Source organism: Corvus moneduloides, chromosome 15 (assembly GCF_009650955.1).
Source record: "Corvus moneduloides isolate bCorMon1 chromosome 15, bCorMon1.pri, whole genome shotgun sequence".
In the NCBI taxonomy this organism is placed as follows: Eukaryota; Metazoa; Chordata; class Aves; order Passeriformes; family Corvidae; genus Corvus; species Corvus moneduloides.
The window spans coordinates 7,016,712-7,035,206 of NC_045490.1; the positions used below are offsets into that span (position 1 = coordinate 7,016,712).

The 18,495-nt window shown below is 50.1% G+C and overlaps 1 protein-coding gene across 4 annotated transcripts in view; it reads left to right on the top strand.

The window, feature by feature from the left end:
• FLT4 (fms related receptor tyrosine kinase 4) overlaps positions 1 to 17,336 on the top strand; it is a 57,779-nt gene extending 40,443 nt beyond the window's left edge. For 2 of the 4 annotated variants that reach the window (XM_032125048.1, XM_032125050.1), the window contains exons 12-30: positions 100 to 208; positions 1,309 to 1,668; positions 1,918 to 2,064; positions 2,717 to 2,848; positions 3,126 to 3,232; positions 3,524 to 3,659; positions 4,476 to 4,580; positions 5,970 to 6,083; positions 6,319 to 6,407; positions 6,642 to 6,789; positions 7,279 to 7,373; positions 7,709 to 7,831; positions 8,218 to 8,329; positions 8,709 to 8,808; positions 9,267 to 9,372; positions 10,301 to 10,440; positions 11,016 to 11,136; positions 11,920 to 12,005; positions 13,343 to 17,336. In XM_032125048.1, the coding sequence (XP_031980939.1) occupies positions 100 to 208; positions 1,309 to 1,668; positions 1,918 to 2,064; positions 2,717 to 2,848; positions 3,126 to 3,232; positions 3,524 to 3,659; positions 4,476 to 4,580; positions 5,970 to 6,083; positions 6,319 to 6,407; positions 6,642 to 6,789; positions 7,279 to 7,373; positions 7,709 to 7,831; positions 8,218 to 8,329; positions 8,709 to 8,808; positions 9,267 to 9,372; positions 10,301 to 10,440; positions 11,016 to 11,136; positions 11,920 to 12,005; positions 13,343 to 13,562 (2,550 nt within the window). In that variant the 3' untranslated portion in view covers positions 13,563 to 17,336. The remainder of the gene's footprint in view (positions 1 to 99; positions 209 to 1,308; positions 1,669 to 1,917; positions 2,065 to 2,716; positions 2,849 to 3,125; positions 3,233 to 3,523; positions 3,660 to 4,475; positions 4,581 to 5,969; positions 6,084 to 6,318; positions 6,408 to 6,641; positions 6,790 to 7,278; positions 7,374 to 7,708; positions 7,832 to 8,217; positions 8,330 to 8,708; positions 8,809 to 9,266; positions 9,373 to 10,300; positions 10,441 to 11,015; positions 11,137 to 11,919; positions 12,006 to 13,342) is intronic. The other 2 variants (XM_032125049.1, XM_032125051.1) reach the window with 2 other exon arrangements.
• The last annotated feature ends 1,159 nt before the right edge of the window (positions 17,337 to 18,495 follow it).

Here is an 18,495-nt window from a genome sequence, read left to right on the forward strand (position 1 = left end):
CTGTTGGGGGCTTTGCTATCTGCCAGACAGCAGCAGCGATCCTACTTCTCTTCCCTGTTGCTCTTCCTAACTCCTCCATATGTTCTCTTCCCCCATCAGACAGTCAGCAAACTGGCCATCCAAGAGGCCAATGTCTCAGCCATGTACAAGTGTATTGCCTCTAATAAAGTGGGTCGAGATGAGCGGCTGATCTACTTCTATGTGACCAGTGAGTACTGCAAAATCCTCCTCCCACCTGCATCAGCCAAGCTCTCTGCTTGAAACAGGCAGGTCCCTAGAGCTGCCAGATCCTGCCATTCACAGGATCTTCAACAGAGACTGCTGGAAAAGTCAGCAGGAAAGCAGGGCTAACCCAGAGCTCTGCTGGGTGGCAAATGCCTGAAGCCCTGGCAGCAGATAGCACAGGCACAGTTGGGCAGGCAGACCAGGGAATGAGCCAGCACTGCCTGTGCCTAGGTCCTGAAGCAGCCCTGGCAGGTCCTGGGCAGGTGTTGGGCTGGGGACATCCCGCTGGCTCACGCCCAGGCAGCTCCCTGGGCTGGGGATGTGTCTGGTCCAAGAGCATCCTCTAGTGGCACCACCCGACCCTATCCCAGGCCAGGTCCCGCTGGCCCCAGGCCCCGGCAATGATCCCACGGGATTTTGGTGGTGAGAGGAAGCTGAGAAACCAGAGCCCAGTGGTGTGGGCTGGAGTCATGGCCCATAGGCAGCTGTATGAGCCTCCTGCCAGAGGTTCCCCGTCCTGGCGGGAGCCTGTCCCTGTCTGCTGGGACAGGGAGCCCAGCAAGGGCACAGCAAAAGCTTATCTTACGGAATGAGAATTCCATAATAAAATTCCCAGCCCAGAAGGCTGGGCTCATGGCCCTTGTTGTAGTACCTGTGCTGTCAGAGCCACCAGCTGTTGTGAAGCCAGATGAACATCTTCAGTCACTGCTTCAGTAATGCTCTCCGTGCTGTTGTCCAGGCTGCTGTGTCACTGCCTGCACATGTAAAAGTGGGCATGGATGCAAACCAGAATGCTGCAGCTGAGTTGGGAGCAGTAACAGCCTAATTCAGATCTCCCTGGCTTGTTTCATTTTTGACTCCATCTTAATCTGGCCCTGGGACTTGAGCATATCCCGTAGCACTCACTGGGCTTAAGCTGTGGTTGCCAGCAGTTTGCATGTCACAGTTCTGGTCTACAGTGGTTACCTTTACCCTGGCTGAGGACAGGCGGACCTCAGAGAGCTGAGCCCAAGGAGACAATTTCATTGTGTTTGGCAGCTCAGCCATGAAAACTCATTCACATGTTCATTTCCTTCCTGAAAGCCATTCCAGATGGGTTTGAGATTGAGTCCCAGCCCTCGGAAGAGCCCATAGAGGGGCAGGACCTACAGCTGAGCTGCAATGCGGACAACTACACCTATGAGAACCTGCAGTGGTATCGGCTGAACCTCTCCAAGCTCCACGATGAGGAGGGCAACCCCCTCGTGCTGGACTGTAAGAACGTCCACCACTATGCCACCAAGATGCAGGGGGAGCTGCGCTTCCAGCCTGACTCCAACGATGCGACCTTGCTGCTCACCATCCCCAACATCTCCCTGGATGAGGAGGGAGATTACGTGTGTGAGGTGCAGAACAGGAAGACCCGGGAGAAACACTGCCACAAGAAATACATCTCTGTGCAGGGTGAGGGTCCACAGGGCTGGTGGGAGTGACAGAGGAGAGCTGGTGCTCTTGCTGCCATCAGCTTCCCAGTCCGTCCCCAGGGGAAGCCACACAAGCAAGCTAAACTCAAGGTGGCAAAGGCAGGGCACCTGGGTTCTCAAGACACCCTTCATCAGGGGTCAGAGACTCAAAGCCCCCCAGGAACACAGATATTCTTTTGATCAATCAGTTTCCCGTTTTCCCCTCCTCCTCTTTGTGCTGCTCCTCCAGCCCTGGAGATCCCCCGCCTCAAGCAGAACCTGACGGACATTTGGGTGAACGTCAGCGACTCCATAGAGATGCGCTGTAAGGTGGACGGCAACCATGTTCCTGAAATCAGCTGGTACAAAGATGAGAAACTGGTGGAAGAAGTGTCAGGTACAATGGGCTGGGGGTGGATCACAGGCAGGGCATTATGTCCAGCAGCTGGAGCGCTGAAAACTGCTGGGTTCCAGGAGTTGTTATGCCCAGATAAAGATACCCGTTCTCTGAATCAGCCAAACCCTGGTTTTAATCACATTCTGTCCTAGTTTGATGCAGTCTCGCTGGCTAAGTCTATGCCCCAGGGCCTGGCTCAACACAGTCTGTGCTTGTGCACATTCAGCTGGACGGCAGGGAGAGAGAAATCATTCATGTTCTTACTCTCAGCTCAGTGCCTGGCATCTCTGATTACGCAGGGACCAACCCAGATCTCATGGAAGGAACATGCGAAGGATCCAGGCACATTGCAGAGGGAAAGCAACAGGTTCTGAAGATAAAGCAGAACTTGACACGCCAGCTAGACTGCCTGGGCACTGTCCCTATTCAGCATGATCAGTGGGGGATTTGTACTCTCCATACATTGCCCGGGGAAGGCCCCTCCAGGGTGTTTCTGGGGCCATCAAGAGAAAAGCCTTTACCAGCTGGTGCGATGTCATTCTACCATCTAAAATGAATCAGCCAAAAAATGCAAGCCTTATTTTGAGCCTGAGTCCAGTGTACTAATCTTCCCTCCCTGTGAGTGCCCACCACAACCCTCTGTGCCTTACAGGGATTGACCTTGCGGACTTCAACCAGAGGCTGAGCATTCAGAGGGTGAGGGAGGAGGATGCTGGGCTCTACCTGTGCAGCGTCTGCAACGCTAAGGGCTGTGTGAACTCCTCGGCCAGCGTCTCTGTGGAAGGTACCAGCAGCCACGACACCTCTGGGGATGTGAAGGGGTGGAGGAGGAGTTGTGGCCAAGCCCATGCCTCTTCCCTGTGGCAGTGGGAGGCAGTGAAAGCCCCTTGGCCTTGCTGGTGGCATGGTGCTCTCACAGGAGGATCTATAGTCCAGAGCATGTTTAGCTCAGGCAAACATACCTCCAGTCACCCCACATCCTGATGCAGGCCATAAGGAATGGCTGAGTTGGGGCATGGAATGCAAATCCCTGAAGCTATGATTTCCCTCCCATCCCGCAGGCTCTGATGATAGGACCAACGTGGAGATTGTCATCCTGATTGGGACTGGAGTTATTGCTGTTTTCTTCTGGATCCTACTTATTCTCATCTTCTGCAACATCAAAAGGGTAGGTGATTGTCTGTGCCCCAGGCAGGGCGTGTGGCGTATCAGGGCTTGGGGCAGCACCAGTGCTGTGATGTGGGGCTGCATGACAGCACCTGCTAAAAGGAGGTCATAAAAGGCTCTCACTGTCAAGGACAGGGTGCATAAGGGCTGTGGTAAAGGAGGTGACTGGAAATGGCCTTTGCTTGAGGGGGTAGCAGGTCAAGGCAGGCAAAGAATCCAAATCCCGTTTGGGAGTCAGCACCCAGGGCAGGGAGGGCACCTCCTCACCCTTTGTGTTGGCTGGTTCCTGCAGCCAGCCCACGCAGACATCAAGACAGGCTACCTCTCCATCATCATGGACCCCGGCGAGGTGCCTTTGGAGGAGCAGTGCGAGTACCTGCCCTATGATTCCAGCAAGTGGGAGTTCCCACGAGACCGCCTGCGCTTAGGTGAGCCAGACCCCCTCCCTCCCACTGCACACTGCAGCCAGGGCTTCCCACCAGCCCTACAAACTCACTCTCCAGGTTTCTTAACACACCTCTGTGTGTATTTAATGCTTTCTCTCTGCCTCAGGCTTCCCATCTTCTTCCCCAGGCTGTCCCTAAAGCCCAGCTGTGCCTGGGAAATCTCTTTAGGTCTGACTGTAGACAGGTCTGAGCCAACTGTAAGCCCAAACCTCCTCAGTGTATCCACACAGGTATTACTGAAAACAGAAGACCCCTTGGCATGCTTTAAAACACATCCCCCTATTTTCCAAGTGGGAGTCTGGACGGAACAGCCCAGTTCACAGCAGGTACCCCAAGTTCAGGACCAGGATTGCATCCATTATTGTCCTCATGCTGAGACACCTACCTGCAGCCTCTTCCCTCTGTCTGCCAGAGTTTAAAGGGCAGCAGACTACCTTTGAGGCACAGAGCAGTGACATTAGTCCTGGCTGCTGTGCTGCAAGGGGTCGTTTACCTTTCCCACATACAACAACTTCTTGCTCGAGGGCAACAAACAGCCCCTCACTTCTTCATGGCCATTTCCTTCCTCTGCTTTGTCCATGCCAGTTCTGTCTCAGTTCCTCTCATCGTCCTTTCTCCTATTCTCACTGACACAGTAAGCAGCCACCTGAAAGGGCACATGTTCCATTCCTTCCTTTTCCTTTATGAAGTTTTTTCTTTCTTCTTCCCATGGTTTCCTGTTGGGATTTTTGTTTTCCTTCATTCTATTCTGCCTGTTCTGCACCTGCCTTTCTTCACACTGACTCTCCTTGTCCATAGGTAAAGTCCTGGGTCATGGTGCCTTTGGGAAGGTGGTGGAAGCATCAGCATTTGGGATCAATAAAAGTAACAGCTGTGAGACTGTAGCAGTCAAAATGCTGAAAGGTACGTGAACAGTGAAGCAAAACATGCAATGTGTGTAGACAGCAATTAATGAGGCACCTGCCAGGGAACATCCACCCTGTAAATGCCTGTCTTTTAATCAATGGCTTCTTGGCCTCAACACAGTTGATCCTGTTTGGCCCCATTCAGCTGCACTGGGAGGCTGAAGTGGCAGAACAGACAGCAGGGATTTGGGGAACTCCGCTTTCAAGGAAATTTAGCTGTCTGCAAAGGCAAAGAATGAAATCTGTCTCAAAGGACAAAGAGGAATCCAGAGCCCCTCTTTGGCAGGTCACTGAAGGAAGTGTTGCTCCCAACTGCCTTCTTCCAAATGTACCTGTATTTTGTGTTTATGGGCCAGATCCAGAGCTGGGTAAGGAAGCAGGTTGCAGCTCTTATCCAGCTCTGAGGGCTAAATTGGCTTTGCACCCAAAACCTGGTCTATCCAGAGTGAGATTTTAAGCTTTTATAGCCTTGCTTTCAAACAGGCACCCAAAACATTATTCTGTAATTTGGCACCAAACAAAACACTGAAGCAGTCTGTGGCCAGAAGTAGCCTGTACATGGAAATCAAGTCATGGCTCATCTGAGCAGTATTTACTGCTGCAAATGTACAGCTCGTCTGCACAGCAGAAGGAAGCCTGGTGTGCAAGGTTGCTTTACAGTCCTTTGAGGCAAGGCTCTCATCTGGCCCTTCAGCTGCAGCTCAAGAGGATGCTTCTGTCTCTCAAGCTAAATTTACAAACTCTCAAGAAAGACAAAATGCATATGGGGAAGCGGAAAAGTATGAAAAAGGCACACAAAACCAGAAAACATGCTCTGGGGGTAAAACAGAGGGTCAAGAATTGATACGAATTGGACAATTGAGAGAAGATGCAGTACAGAGATCTGGCAGGAGCATGACACTGTGTTTGCTATTGAAGAGGAATCATCAAAAGATATCTGGGTTTGAGACAGATCCTATCTTCAATTGTGATAAAAAGAATCAGATGTCTTTTGTTCCTAATTTTCTTTCAAATTGTTTCATGGCTTGTTATCTTTGTTTGGAGGCCAAAAGGGCAGAGATTCAAACAGGTGCATCCCTATGAAAGTCTCAAGTGATCTTTTTCACTGCACAACTATCATAAAGAAAAATATGTTGGGCACAGATTGTGTTGTCTTTTGTTCTGGGTCCCTGCACTTGCAGAGAGCACCCTATGTGTTACAGCAGGGATCCTGGGATCTCCAGACAAGGCTCAACATTTCATGTTGGAACATGCAATAACAAAATGTACCAAGGCTTTGAGGTCACAGCCTCCTCAGCAAGACACATTAACATGCTGCTAGAGAAAGGTGGTGAGGGGGAATGAAAAGCTGTGAGGAGGTGTCGTGACATGGTCTCTGTGTTTCTAGAGGGAGCTACTGCAAGCGAGCACAAGGCACTGATGTCAGAGCTGAAGATCCTCATTCACATCGGGAATCACCTCAACGTGGTGAATTTGCTGGGTGCCTGTACCAAACCCAATGGTAAATATCCCAGGGCAGCAGGCTATGCCTGCTCCCAAAGAGCAGAGCTTGTCCCGTGTCTTTTTGCTGTCCACATGTGTGATCACAGGGACGTGTGGGGAAGTTATTAGTGTGTTTGTGTGTACTTAGAGCAGATGTCACAGCTGACCAGGGCTGCACATAACACAAGTTGTGGCAAATTCTGACCAACTCAAGCTGTTACCTCTTGCCCCAACCTTTGTTCTCTTCTCACCAGGTCCACTCATGGTTATTGTTGAGTTCTGCAAGTATGGAAACCTCTCCAACTACCTGCGGACCAAGCGGGAAGGATTCAGTCCTTACAGGGTGAGTAGCTTCCTTTGCTCCTAGGGGCCTGTCCCATATCTAGGGAAGGAAGACATGCAGCCTAATACATGATCTGACAATGTGACAAAGATACCCTCTGTCCTTCTTTCTGCAAAGGTAGATGCTTGCAGGCCAGAATTACAGTTTAAGAACAGGAAGAGACTGTGCAGCTCGTGGGTGCAGGGGTTACAGTGTGTGTTGCCTGCTGAGGGTTTTGGGTTGTTCCCTTGCCAGGAAAAGTCTCCCAGGCTGCGTATTCAGGTGCAGTCCATCGTGGAGGCAGTGAGAGCAGACAGGAGGAGCCGCTCCGGGACCAGCGACAGCGCCATCTTCCACCGCTTCCTGATGCACAAGAGCCGCACAGCGCAGCCCATCCAGGAAGGTAACACTCAGCCTTGGCAGCAGCTCCTCACCTGCAGCACCAAAACTATGCTAGACTTGGCTAGCTTGGGGAATGGGTAGGGAATATCAGTGAGGAGCTAGGAGCCAGCCTTGGAGCTGATCACTGTTGCATGTCAATTCCCTAAACAAGGCTATTATACCATCTGTTGTCTCTTGTAATAGACACCAGAAACTCAGAAGGGAGGATTAAGTCCCTTTGGGTATTTTAGCCTGAAGAAAGGAGAACTGAGGGGAATCTCGGTGAGTCCTCCCTAGGACAGAAATTATGAGCTGACCTTCAAAGCCCCTTCTAGTCCTGTTCCCCACAACTCTCTTACTGATGTGCTGGAGGCTGGACTCATTATTCCAATTAGGACTGAGGACTAACTGTATTTCACTGAGGAACTGGCTGTACCCTGCAGTCCCAGAGAGGAGCAAAGAGGACAACAGATCTCCAATTGTCTAATCATTTTCTTTTACTTCTGGACAGTGGATGACTTGTGGCAAAGTCCCTTGACAATGGAAGACCTCATCTGCTACAGCTTCCAGGTAGCACGTGGCATGGAATTCCTGGCATCCCGAAAGGTGAGTTCAGCTTTCCTTTGCTCACCTGATCTTTTGTGCGTGCCTGATGAGAGAGACCTGACTACAGCCACCTTTCAGGTGACACACAGCGATCTGTCTCACACTTCTCACTTCCCAGGAAATATGAGATAGTCATGTGTACACAAAGCTGGGAAATTAGTTCTCTTGCATTTCAACCTCTCCTTAACCATCCCTTTTTGAAAAGTTTAGCTTCTTCCCATTTCTACCATCCCCCCATTACAGCTCAGGTTTATGGGGGAAGGGAGGTGCTGTACACTTTCTGATTGTGGTTCCTGTCCGTCTTATTTTGCCCCTTCCTCTTTGTGTGCCCTCAGTGCATCCATAGAGACCTGGCAGCCCGCAATATCCTGCTGTCAGAAAACAACGTGGTAAAGATCTGTGACTTCGGCCTCGCCCGGGACATCTACAAAGACCCCGACTATGTCAGGAAAGGCAGTGTGAGTGCCATTTTCTCAAACCCTTTACAGACTAGGCCCCCTTGATGAAAAGATGAAAAAGCAGGAGTGGAATTACTTGCATGGCTGGGACCAAAAGCCACTGGACCAATGACACATGTCCTGTCCTCCTCCACCAGCAGATCTCTGTCTCCTTCCTTCTGCCTCTCAGCCTGTCATTAACTTACTCTTCCTTATACTCCTTCATCCTCCTTTCAGTGTCTCCATCCCTCTCTCTGATGTAATCAAACCTCCATTCCTCCATGGAGAGAGGAGCAGGGTTATTGGCTCTGATTTCCTTTCATCCATTTCATCCTTTTGCTACAAGAAGGGCTGTCTTGGGACATATTCCCACCTGAACATTTGTGTCTTGCCTCTCACTCCTGCAGGCCCGTCTTCCACTGAAGTGGATGGCTCCAGAAAGCATCTTCGACAAGGTCTACACTACCCAGAGTGATGTGTGGTCTTTTGGGGTCCTTCTCTGGGAAATCTTCTCACTAGGTGAGTGTTAATGAGGGTCTCATGCTGCTGAGGGAGACACCTCTACCAACGTAGCAGTTTGTGGGTGAGTCTGTGCAGAACAGACATTCTGAAGCACATCTAAGGACTGATGGGAAGCGACATCGATGTAGGCAAAAAAAATGGAGGCCATATCCACCCATGAACAGAGTGATGGGGACACAGGCATGCAGAGCTGGCCCTCCAGCTCACTGAGGCAGAGAAGCCTGACTCAGGCAGCACTAAGGATTGGGTTGTGTATGAGAAGTGACCACATCTCTCAGTGTTCTGGGAGGAAGGGCAGTCACAAAAGGGCAGTCTCAAAATGACTGGTTTCTGATGGCACATTTCATGTTCCCACCCTTCTCTGAACCTTCTTTAGGGGCATCTCCATATCCTGGAGTCCAGATCAATGAGGAGTTCTGCCAAAGGCTCAAAGACGGTACCAGAATGAGAGCACCAGAGTATGCCACAGCAGAAATGTGAGTCAGAAACCTCAAGGATTCCAGCACTGGTCAAAGCAGAGGCTTCTGTGGCAGGGCAGAAACCTACCAGATCCCAGCATAGAGCAGGACAGGCCCCTCTGTGGGATGCAGACCTTTCAGCCAAGATAGGGGATGAGCCAACACATCCTTCATTCTAAGTTGCTCTCTAGGTATCCTTGCATGCCTGTGCTGGGATGGGTCTGTAAGTGAGCACTGTGCTTTCCTGCTCTGGAGGGTATCAGAGGGGTCTGAATTAGCTCCTTGTGCCTGTTATAATAAGTGCAAAACAAAGCAACCCCCTGCCAGTAAGTCCACCTGGCCATTGTGCTGGGGGTGCCAAGCTTTCCTTCCCAGTGCAGGAACTGGTTGTCCCAGTGGGCACCATGTGGGTGGGAGCTGTGGAGTGGGGCAGGAGGGAGTTTCTGTGGCATAAAACCAGCATCTCTTCTTGGCAGCTACCGTATAATGCTGAGCTGCTGGCATGGTGATCCCAAGGAGAGACCGACTTTCTCCGACCTTGTGGAGATACTGGGGAACCTTCTTCAGGAAAATGTTCAGCAGGTGAAAACCTCTCTGTGTCCCTGCTCTGCTCCAGAAAGCTCTTTCTTCTGTCATCACCAGCTCCTTCACTGTGCTCTCAGCTGTCTCCATGATCAATGCAATACCTTTGTGTAGGCCAACCAATAACACAGAGATTCCTGGGTCAGAGGTCTATTTCCCAGAGCTGTTGGAGAACTCATTTATGCAACAGCCTTTTAGCTGCATCCTCATAAAACTCTGCTCCTTGCAGGGCAGAAGCCCTCTCAGTCGTCATTCTAGTACTTGCAGCCTAATCCCCAGATGACTATTTGAAATTCTTCAGCTGAGTCAAGGCCCTGGTACTTCTGCCTCCCACATGCCTGCATAATGAAAACCAGGACTTGGCCAGGGTTTCTGAAACTCTGTCCTCAGATTGAAATGTCAGGGCCATGTGAAGCAAACAACTGTTACATTACAGCAGTCAGTAATACGATTTCTTTGAATGTATTACTGATCACTTCCATGTGGAAACTCACCAGGACATTTAACTGTGATGAGCGTGCAGCTCTGATTTTAACTTTTTCTTGATGTTCCCTTTCAGAAAATGATAGCTAAATGCTTGAGTACTATCTCATCCTGACGTTCCTGACTTTAACCTTTCAGCAGTGGTTCCCAGCACAGGCATGACTAAGCCACAACGACATTGCCCTGGAGCACAGTACTCTGTCCATGTAAACTGGAGAACTATGGGATTAGGTTGTTTTCCTGCTCACACACACCTCCATACATCACTTCCAGCTACTTAATGCAAAGGTCACAGAAATCTCCAACCAGATATTTTGTCTCAGAGAAATAAAATTCATAAACCAGACATTTTCCTTCCCAGCTCTGACAGCTTCTGCCTGTGGAGCCTTTTCTCGTGAGAAAGTCCTCCCCTTCTTGTAAGGCCATTTACTGTTCTTCCTACCAGGAAGGGAAAGATTACATCCCACTGAACGACTCTCACAGCTCAGAAGATGATGGTTTCTCCCAGGTGCCTTCCTCTGCCCAGCAAAACTCAGATGAAGAGGACTTTGACATGAGGATACGCTGCCACAGCCTAGCAGCAAGGTGAATCCCCTCTGAAAAGGGCAGAGAGAGCCCAGCAGGCAGCCAGCAGCCTGACCTCTAAGGGAGCCTGAGGGATATGGGGAGAACCCAGATGTTTGAAAAATCCCAGGTGATAAGGTGTGATCCAAGCACTTAAGCCGTAGCATCTTGCTTATAAGAGCAAAATTACTTTATTTTGCTGATAAGGAAGTGCTGATTTGTAAGCCTATGACATTCCTTCTTCTCCTCCAGCTATGCTGCCAGCATATCTGCTCCTAACTGACCCAACAATTAGTCCCAGGCCTCTCCTCCCTGGCAAGCTATGATAATGTGATGCCTGGGATCTATATCTGCTTATCCCTAGTGGAGAGGTCACTGGGGCCTGATTCAGTCAGGAAGTCTGGGTGTTCCCCACTGCAGAAGTAGTATGGGGTTATGAGGCCTAAGGTGACCCCATTACCCTCCCCAAATCCACCATTTGGGTCATCCTCCTCCCTGCATACTTCAGTTGCACAGTGAGGAGGTTGGGTTCAGGTCCTGTTCATTCAGGACATGGACTCTTGCCATTACTGAAGGCACTATGCTTCTGTTGGCAGATACTACAACTGTGTCTCATTCCCTGGTTGTTTGACGGGAGGAAATCAGATCAGGTGTCCATCCAGGATAAAGACGTTTGAAGAGTTTCCCATGACACACACAATGTACAAGGCACACCCGGTGAGTAGCATCTGAGTGGATTTGAGTGGGGGGCAGCTCTTTTCTGACACCTTTACTGTTAAGACTGTGGAAGGAAGATCACTCCTATCTTATGTCAGCCTGTCTGTGTCATTCCTGTTAAGTCTATTCAGTCCTATGCACATTCATTTCTTCCTCTGGCACACAGGGGTTTCTCTCCACCACAGTTCACACTGCCTTAGTGGGAAACAGGGAGGTTAGATATACAAAGGGGGGGGTACTAAAAAGGACCACAGAGAAGACCCTGCTCTTCACCCTTCTCAAATCTGTGAACACAGCCTGGTTAAGCACACTGAAATCCTGCCAGGACTTCTCTGGGTAAACCCAGAGTGCTTATCTGCAGCCCCTGTATCTTGACCCACATGGCAGTGTGCAGTAGGGACCCTCCTGGTCTCGCTGAACTGGACTGGTACTGATATCTCCTCTAGTGGCAAAACTGAAACCATACCTTTTGTCTCGGAGGAAAATATCACCTCTCACAGATTTGATGGTAATACATCTTCCAGCCAAGGGACACTCTTTTTTCATTCCCCAGAAGTGGCACTGAACTAAGCACACAAATCTTACCTTTTTATGTGCTTCTTTTAAGCAGGTACCTAAGAAAATCAGATTCAGCAAAACTATGGAGCATGCTGGTAAAGTGCTCCTACCTCTTCTTCCCCATCACACATACACATGATCTCATCTCCTGAATGATTTCTCCTCCCTTCCCACTCTGATCAGTTGACAGAGATGTTACTGATAACTCCTGTTGCTTCCTTTCAGGACAATCAGACAGACAGTGGGATGGTTCTGGCATCTGAGGAATTTGAGAGGATAGAAAACCGACACAGAAAAGAAGGTGGATTCAGGTACTCCTTAAGCCTAGCCACTGAGGCTGCCCTGCTGCCAAATGCAGTGAGACCAGGAGACAGCTCCTGGTATCTCCCCATATGCTGCACTGCTTGGAGCTCTCAGCTGTGGGCCCTGAGCCAGATAAGTCCACATACTCCTTATCGAGAGGCAAAACACAGGAAGAACAGACAAGCCTGCTGTTTTCTAGGGTTTAAAAATATAAACTGTGCCCATCAATGAGAATGTGCCTGTTAAGATAATGAGGCACAGTGGAGTGGTGGTGTTAATGAGACTGGTAAGGCTTACTGACATTTTCTGGTGAAATATATCAGGGCTCGTTTAAGCGGTGGCAGATGGGATGGGCAGAAACTATGTGGCTGCCACCTTCCTCCCTCAGCCCTGACCCACAGGGTACAGGGCCCTGATGTGGTGGGGCAAGGATGGGACAGGCCTTAGGAATTCCCACATGCTGACATGGAGTCTGGCAGGTTGAGCTGGCACTCTCAGAGCTGAGGATGTTACGGATGGTTATGTCCTTGCCCCAGGCTTTGAAACTGGGTGAGAACCTGTGCAGCTCATCTCTGCCAGAGCAGGCTGAGACCTTGTCTCTGTGACAGTGTGTTGAGCAAGCCATGTCACCTCATATGTAGACAAGGCCAGTCCCAAGCCTCTTCCACATCTCCTCTGCCTCCCAACATCAGATTGGACTGGTCATTGTCTTTTCTCTTAGCCACAGCCCTGTGGCCTTTCTGCTCTTGTATCATACTGTCTTCTGCTTCTTGTCCTCTTTTCCCTAAGGCATGTTCCTGTTGTCTCCTACACCTGGTGTCCCGTCTCCTGGAAAATACTACTCTTAAACCTCTCCTTGAATGAGCAAATCCTTGCTCTTGCGATTTCTGGTATTGGCATGCACTGAGATGGGCCAGATGATTTCCTCCCACATCTTCTTCATCATCTTCCTTTGTTCCCTTTCCCCCATCCTGGCAGTTGGTTTGTATTAATTGCTGTTATTCCTGCCAGGTCTAGAAACAATTAAGGCAATGTCTCTTGTCTCTCCCTATTCATTGGGGTCCCAACCCTTCCCTGTATCTAGAAGGTATTCCAAAGGTATCTAGAAGAGCTGAACTAAGCATACCAGGTTATGTGTAGATTTGTCACAAAACATACAGGCTGTGCTTAGATTTAGAGCAAGGCCTGGTTTTGTGCTTTGAAATGGAGATGCAAGTCCATTCCTGACCCTGTCTCTGCCCCGTGCATTAGCAGATGAGACTTTCTGAAGCTGGGATCTCTCTAAGCAGGACAGAGGCTTTCTAGGATTGCCAAGGTTAATTCTCTGTGTCTCTCTCCCTCACAGCAGTAAAGGGCCCAGTCGAACCGTGGAGCTGTCGGGGGAACAGTCAGACCTGCGGGGCAGATGTCGGCCGTTGTATGCATCCCAAGTCGGAGGCCAGACTTTTTACAACAGTGAATACGGGGAGCTGTCGGAACACTCTGAGGATGGCAGCTGCACCCCGCCTGGAGAGGGGGCCAGTCCCCCCACTCTCCACGCTTCCTTCTTCTCCGAGCAGTACTAATGGCACCACGCCCTGGAGGCGACAGCCAAGACATCCCCCCTCACCCTCCAGGCACGTCATCGGGGTCAGTCAGAGCTTCTCCTTCAACCTATGCCCAAACCCAACAGGGAACCTATCCCAAATGGATGGGGAACACTGATGTCCTTGGAACCACAGCATGAACCACGCAGCACCTCCAGCTGCAGCTTCCCCATGCCGCGACTGGAGAGAGCACCTCACTGATTCCTCATGTTTCTTTTATTCCTGCACTTCAGACAGATGCATTCTGCCGGAGAGCGGGTGCCAGTGTTCAGCACTACGGCACCTTCTGCCTAACATCCAGCCTCCGCTCAGATCAGCTTCCCATTCAGAAAACCCATTTCAGGTCAGATATAAATAGATCTGTCTTAGTCTCAAGTTTCTTCCTGGTGTGCAGCCTGAATGTTTTTCCTTGGATTGCTTCCTCCTCCCCTCATCATGATGTCAGCCGCTGAGCTGTGGAGCAGAATCAAAGGGAAAAAATCCCTAGTGGTATTAGCAGCAAGAGCAGGACATTTTAAAGAGGTGTACAGAGAGATCCCAAGGGATCTTTGTAAATGCTCATGCATGCTGCTCATCCTGAGCAGGTGCCAGCCTCTCCATCTCCTCTGCAAGCAACATCCACACCCCTCTCATCTCTGCTGGGAGGAAACCTGCCAATCTGCCTTATCACTAGGATTATTTTAGCCATCTCAACACAGCTAGTGCTGAGTAGGTCATCAGCTGATGGCTAAAGTGCTCCTGGTGAGATAAACAGCAACTCTTTTTGCAGGCCCTGTGCAAAACAGGTTATTTTATGATCTCTGCTGGGAGCAGGTTACTCACAGGTCTGCTGCTCTCACCTTCCCCTTCTCCCAGAATGGTGCTGAGATCATTTGTTGCTCAAGTGAGAAATTAAAGCAAACCTGGGTCAATTTGAGCTGGCTTCTAAACATAGAGTTTGCTGGGAGGAAAAAGATCAAAAGGGCAGGGAGTGAAATGTTTATTTTCAAGCTGCTGCAAAGCATTTTGGAAACAATGGAAGGAACAGTGCTTCAGCAATAAGGTGCTCTGGGTTGCATCCCCTTGTGTGTTGACATCACTGAACACATGGAGCACAGCACCTGGCCAGGGATCAAGCCCTGATTCTCCTGGATGGACAGTTCTGCACCATGACCTTTCCTGTCTCCCAAGTTCCCTGACTCAAAGGAGGCACTCTCTGCCCAGCAGGTTCCTCTCCAGTTTCTTTTGTAGAGCTTCCAGCAGAGCATACTTGTCTCTGGAGGATTAAGAAACAGCTATTTGTGGAGGAAACATCTCACTTTGGTCTTTTGTTTCTAAGAGATACCACGTGAATTTAGAGCTCTGGGGAACCTCCGCAGCCCCTCTCTATAGATTTCTGTACTGCTGCCTCACCACTTCCCACCTACTTCTTTCCATCCTGCTCCCAGTCCAAGAGCTCAGCCACAGAGCACGGTTACATCACTGCCTCAGGAGTCTGCGTGAAAAGGCTCATTTGAACAGCTTGTCATCATCTCTTCTCCCACATGCCCATGGCTGGCAGAGCTCTTTGCACCAGGGCATCTCAGCACCAGGGAATTTCTGCTTGTGGGCCACACCTCTGTCACACAGCCAAGGATTTGGACTTGTAAAACTGTGTTTCCTGTCAGATGTACAGCTTTCCCAAACTGTATTTCTTTTCCAGCAGAGGGTTTTACGCGTTTCCCGACGTAAGCCTGTGAGTCCTTATGGATGATGTTGCCAAGTCTTAATTATAGTTCTCCACACAAGTGTAATGGGGAGATTTATTTAGCACATGGGAAAAGCACGCCTGTCATTCAAATTCTCTAAGCCTGTGCAGCTTGCTCAATGTTCCCCTCCCTTTTTGTGTCAGCAGCATGACATGGCTGCAATTTCCATGGCAAAAAAGAGGCACAAAACCAGACCAGCTTGAGCCAAACTGGCTCAGAATGTGGAACTGGAAACCATGTATGACAATGAATTCCCTGACTTCTACTGGTGTCCCCTGAAGTTGCCAGGAATTTGAGCATCTTTAAGTAATTGTTACGACTCAGTAAGAATCCTCTGGCAGGAGCTGCTGGAGAGCCAGGACAAGGAAGTAGGACAGCCAACAGCGTGTAGGCCAGATCAAATTCTCCTGCCCTCATCTTGCCCTGCTTTTTGAACTGGTGGTTCCCTTGGCAGAAGGATGGCTGCATGTGCCTCATGCTGCTAGAGGTTTCCACTGGCATTGACATGGGTAGAAGGTGACCAGCTGAGCTAAATTCAGGCTGCTCGCTGGGTGATGTGCATCCATAGGACTCAGACTCTCTTGTTTCCAGTGCTCCACAAAGAGTTCTCTGCCTGGAAATAGCCCCATCTGAGAGAGGGCCCAAGAAAGAGGACTACAGACAAAATAGTAGTTAAAAACCAGAATTTCTAAGTAGCTGCAAGTCCCCGTCCATATGTGAGGGATAGATATGTGCCAACAAAGCATGACATTTGCAGGGCAGTGGCAGGATTCCTCAGCAGAAAGGGGACAGAGGAATTTTAGTGCCCAGGCTGGTTGTCAGCGTGGACATCCAGCCAGTACGGCAGCACTTTTTCTCTAAGTTTAGCTGTAAATTGCTCACAAGCATCCCTGTGGAGAAGGATTATGTTGTTAAAACCATTGTTAACAATCCCCTGCTTCACCCCGGGGAAGGCACTTCTGTGTCATCTGATTTTTGAACATTCAGCTCCACAGAAGTTTATTTTCTCTCTCTTGCACCATCTTGATGGGGGGTGGAATCAGATCCTATTGTATCTGTGTCAACAGCATTGCATGAACAATGCAGCATGATAGGAGCAAAAGCTGCTCCGCTTCAGACACTCCTGCTGATGAAGAACAACTGTAGTGTGGGATACTGAAGAGTTGTTGAGACAATTGTACTTTTGCTCTCTAAAGGTATACTAAAATTAGATGTGCAAACCTGATAACCCTTCCCACTCTCTTGAATTATTTCTGGCTTTTTATTTTTACAGTCTCCAGATAAGCATGACGTGAAGCTGGTCTGTTTTGGGCTTAAGACGTGAGACAGGAGTGTTGTCTGTCTTTCCACAGCAGCAAGGGAGTATTTCAATGTTTAAAACCCAGGGTTCGATAATTGTGCCTGCTCTGTTCACAATGCACTCTCTGTTTTGTTTTGTTTGGGCTTCTTACTGGAACTCAACATTGAAGCTAAGCTATTTATCATCATCACCTTCCTTTAAAATGGCTGCTTCCACTCTATGCGCAGTCTCACTTTTCCTTACAAAGTGTTGGTGTTGAGAGGACATTCGTCCCTCCTGAAAACAAAGTGTTGGGTCCCCTACTTGCAAATACACGTGTGTCTCTGAAGAAAATCCTGTGTATCAAGTAACACTACATTTATATTGCAATATTTTAACCTGGTACCCGTTGTTGCTCTAGCAGCATTCAATGTTTCAGTGGGCTGCCTTTGAAGCAAGTAGGCTAAAACAGGGGTTAAGTGTGAGTACAAAGCATGGTCTGTGTGAGTGTGTGTGAGTGTGCTGTGGGTGAGTGTGTGGGTATTTGCACGTGAGTTTTCCTACCAGTGAGCATATGTGAGTGATTGTAACTCACGTTGAGTGTTGTCTCTGGAAGTTCACAGTTATATATCAAACCAGTTAGAACACTGCTTCCTTTCCTCTCTTCCTATAGTACTTGTTATCCTTTGTCATTAAGAGTTTTGTTGTAATATCTAAATGTGAAAATGAATAAAGTCGTAACTGGCAGCTGCTCTCTGGTTCCTGGGGCCACCTCTGCCCCTGGGGCAGCCCAGCCCCAGCCCAAGCCATCAGCACATTTTGGGTTTATTATTTTTACTTTTGTGTCTGTTTGCATTTCCCCACATCCTCTTGGAAACATCTGGACCTTGTGGCATTTCCATCCAGGATGAAACTCCGTCTTTTCTCATGGCGAGGTCGGATTCTCTTCAGCTAAGCCCTCTGGCAGAAGCAAGCACAGCACCCAGCCCTGTGCCCCGCATCCACCGTCTTTACCCACTACCTCGGCCCTGGGGGTCTCGGCCCTGGAGGTCTGCAGCCCTCCTGTCCTCTTTCACCACGCCAGGGGAACCAGAGACCCCCCGGGCCCCGCTTCTCCTCAGGGAATCAAACCCCTCTCGGACCCCCTTTCTCGGGGCAACACCCCCCAGACTGCTCTTCTCCTCATGGTACCAAACCCCCACAGACCCCTCTTCTCCAGGGCATCAACCGCCCCAGGACCCCTCTCCTTCTCAGGGCACCCAACCCCGCCTCGGACGCCCGTTCTCCTCAGGGCACTGACCCCCCGGCCCCGGTCCCCCTTGTCATTATGGCACCAAATTCCGTCCCAGTTCCCCTTCTCCCCACAGCACCGAACCCGCGGCCCTCGGCCCAGGCGAGCCCCTGGTGGTGCCGCTGTCGGCCCGCAGGTGGCGCCCTCCCCCCGGCGCCGCGGGTCCGGGCGGGAAGATGGCGGCGCGTCTGTGGCCGTGTCACAGCGCAGTGAAGGGCGGGAGCGGAGCAGGGGCGGAACCGCGGCTGAACGAGGTGTTCTCTGTGAAATGGGACATAAGAGCATTAATGAGTATTTCCCTAAAAAAAAAAAAAATCGCCAGGAGTTGAAGGAACGCTCAGGCACAGCCCCCTCGTTACCCCTGGGTTGACCTGTGAAGGCATGAGCACCATTTGTCTGACTACAATAATGTCCCCTGAGGAGCCGTCAGTGGCAGAGGCACAGCTGAGGGGACAGAAGGAGGACATCTCCGCTCCTCTCCACCGCCATCCCTTCATCCAGCTCCACCATGGGGTGAAAGCGTCCAAAAGGACCTTTTAATTCTCCTGTCCCCATCCAGGGACCTGCCCATCTGGGAAATGAGGAATGAAGCTGTTCTGCTCATGAAGTATTCCA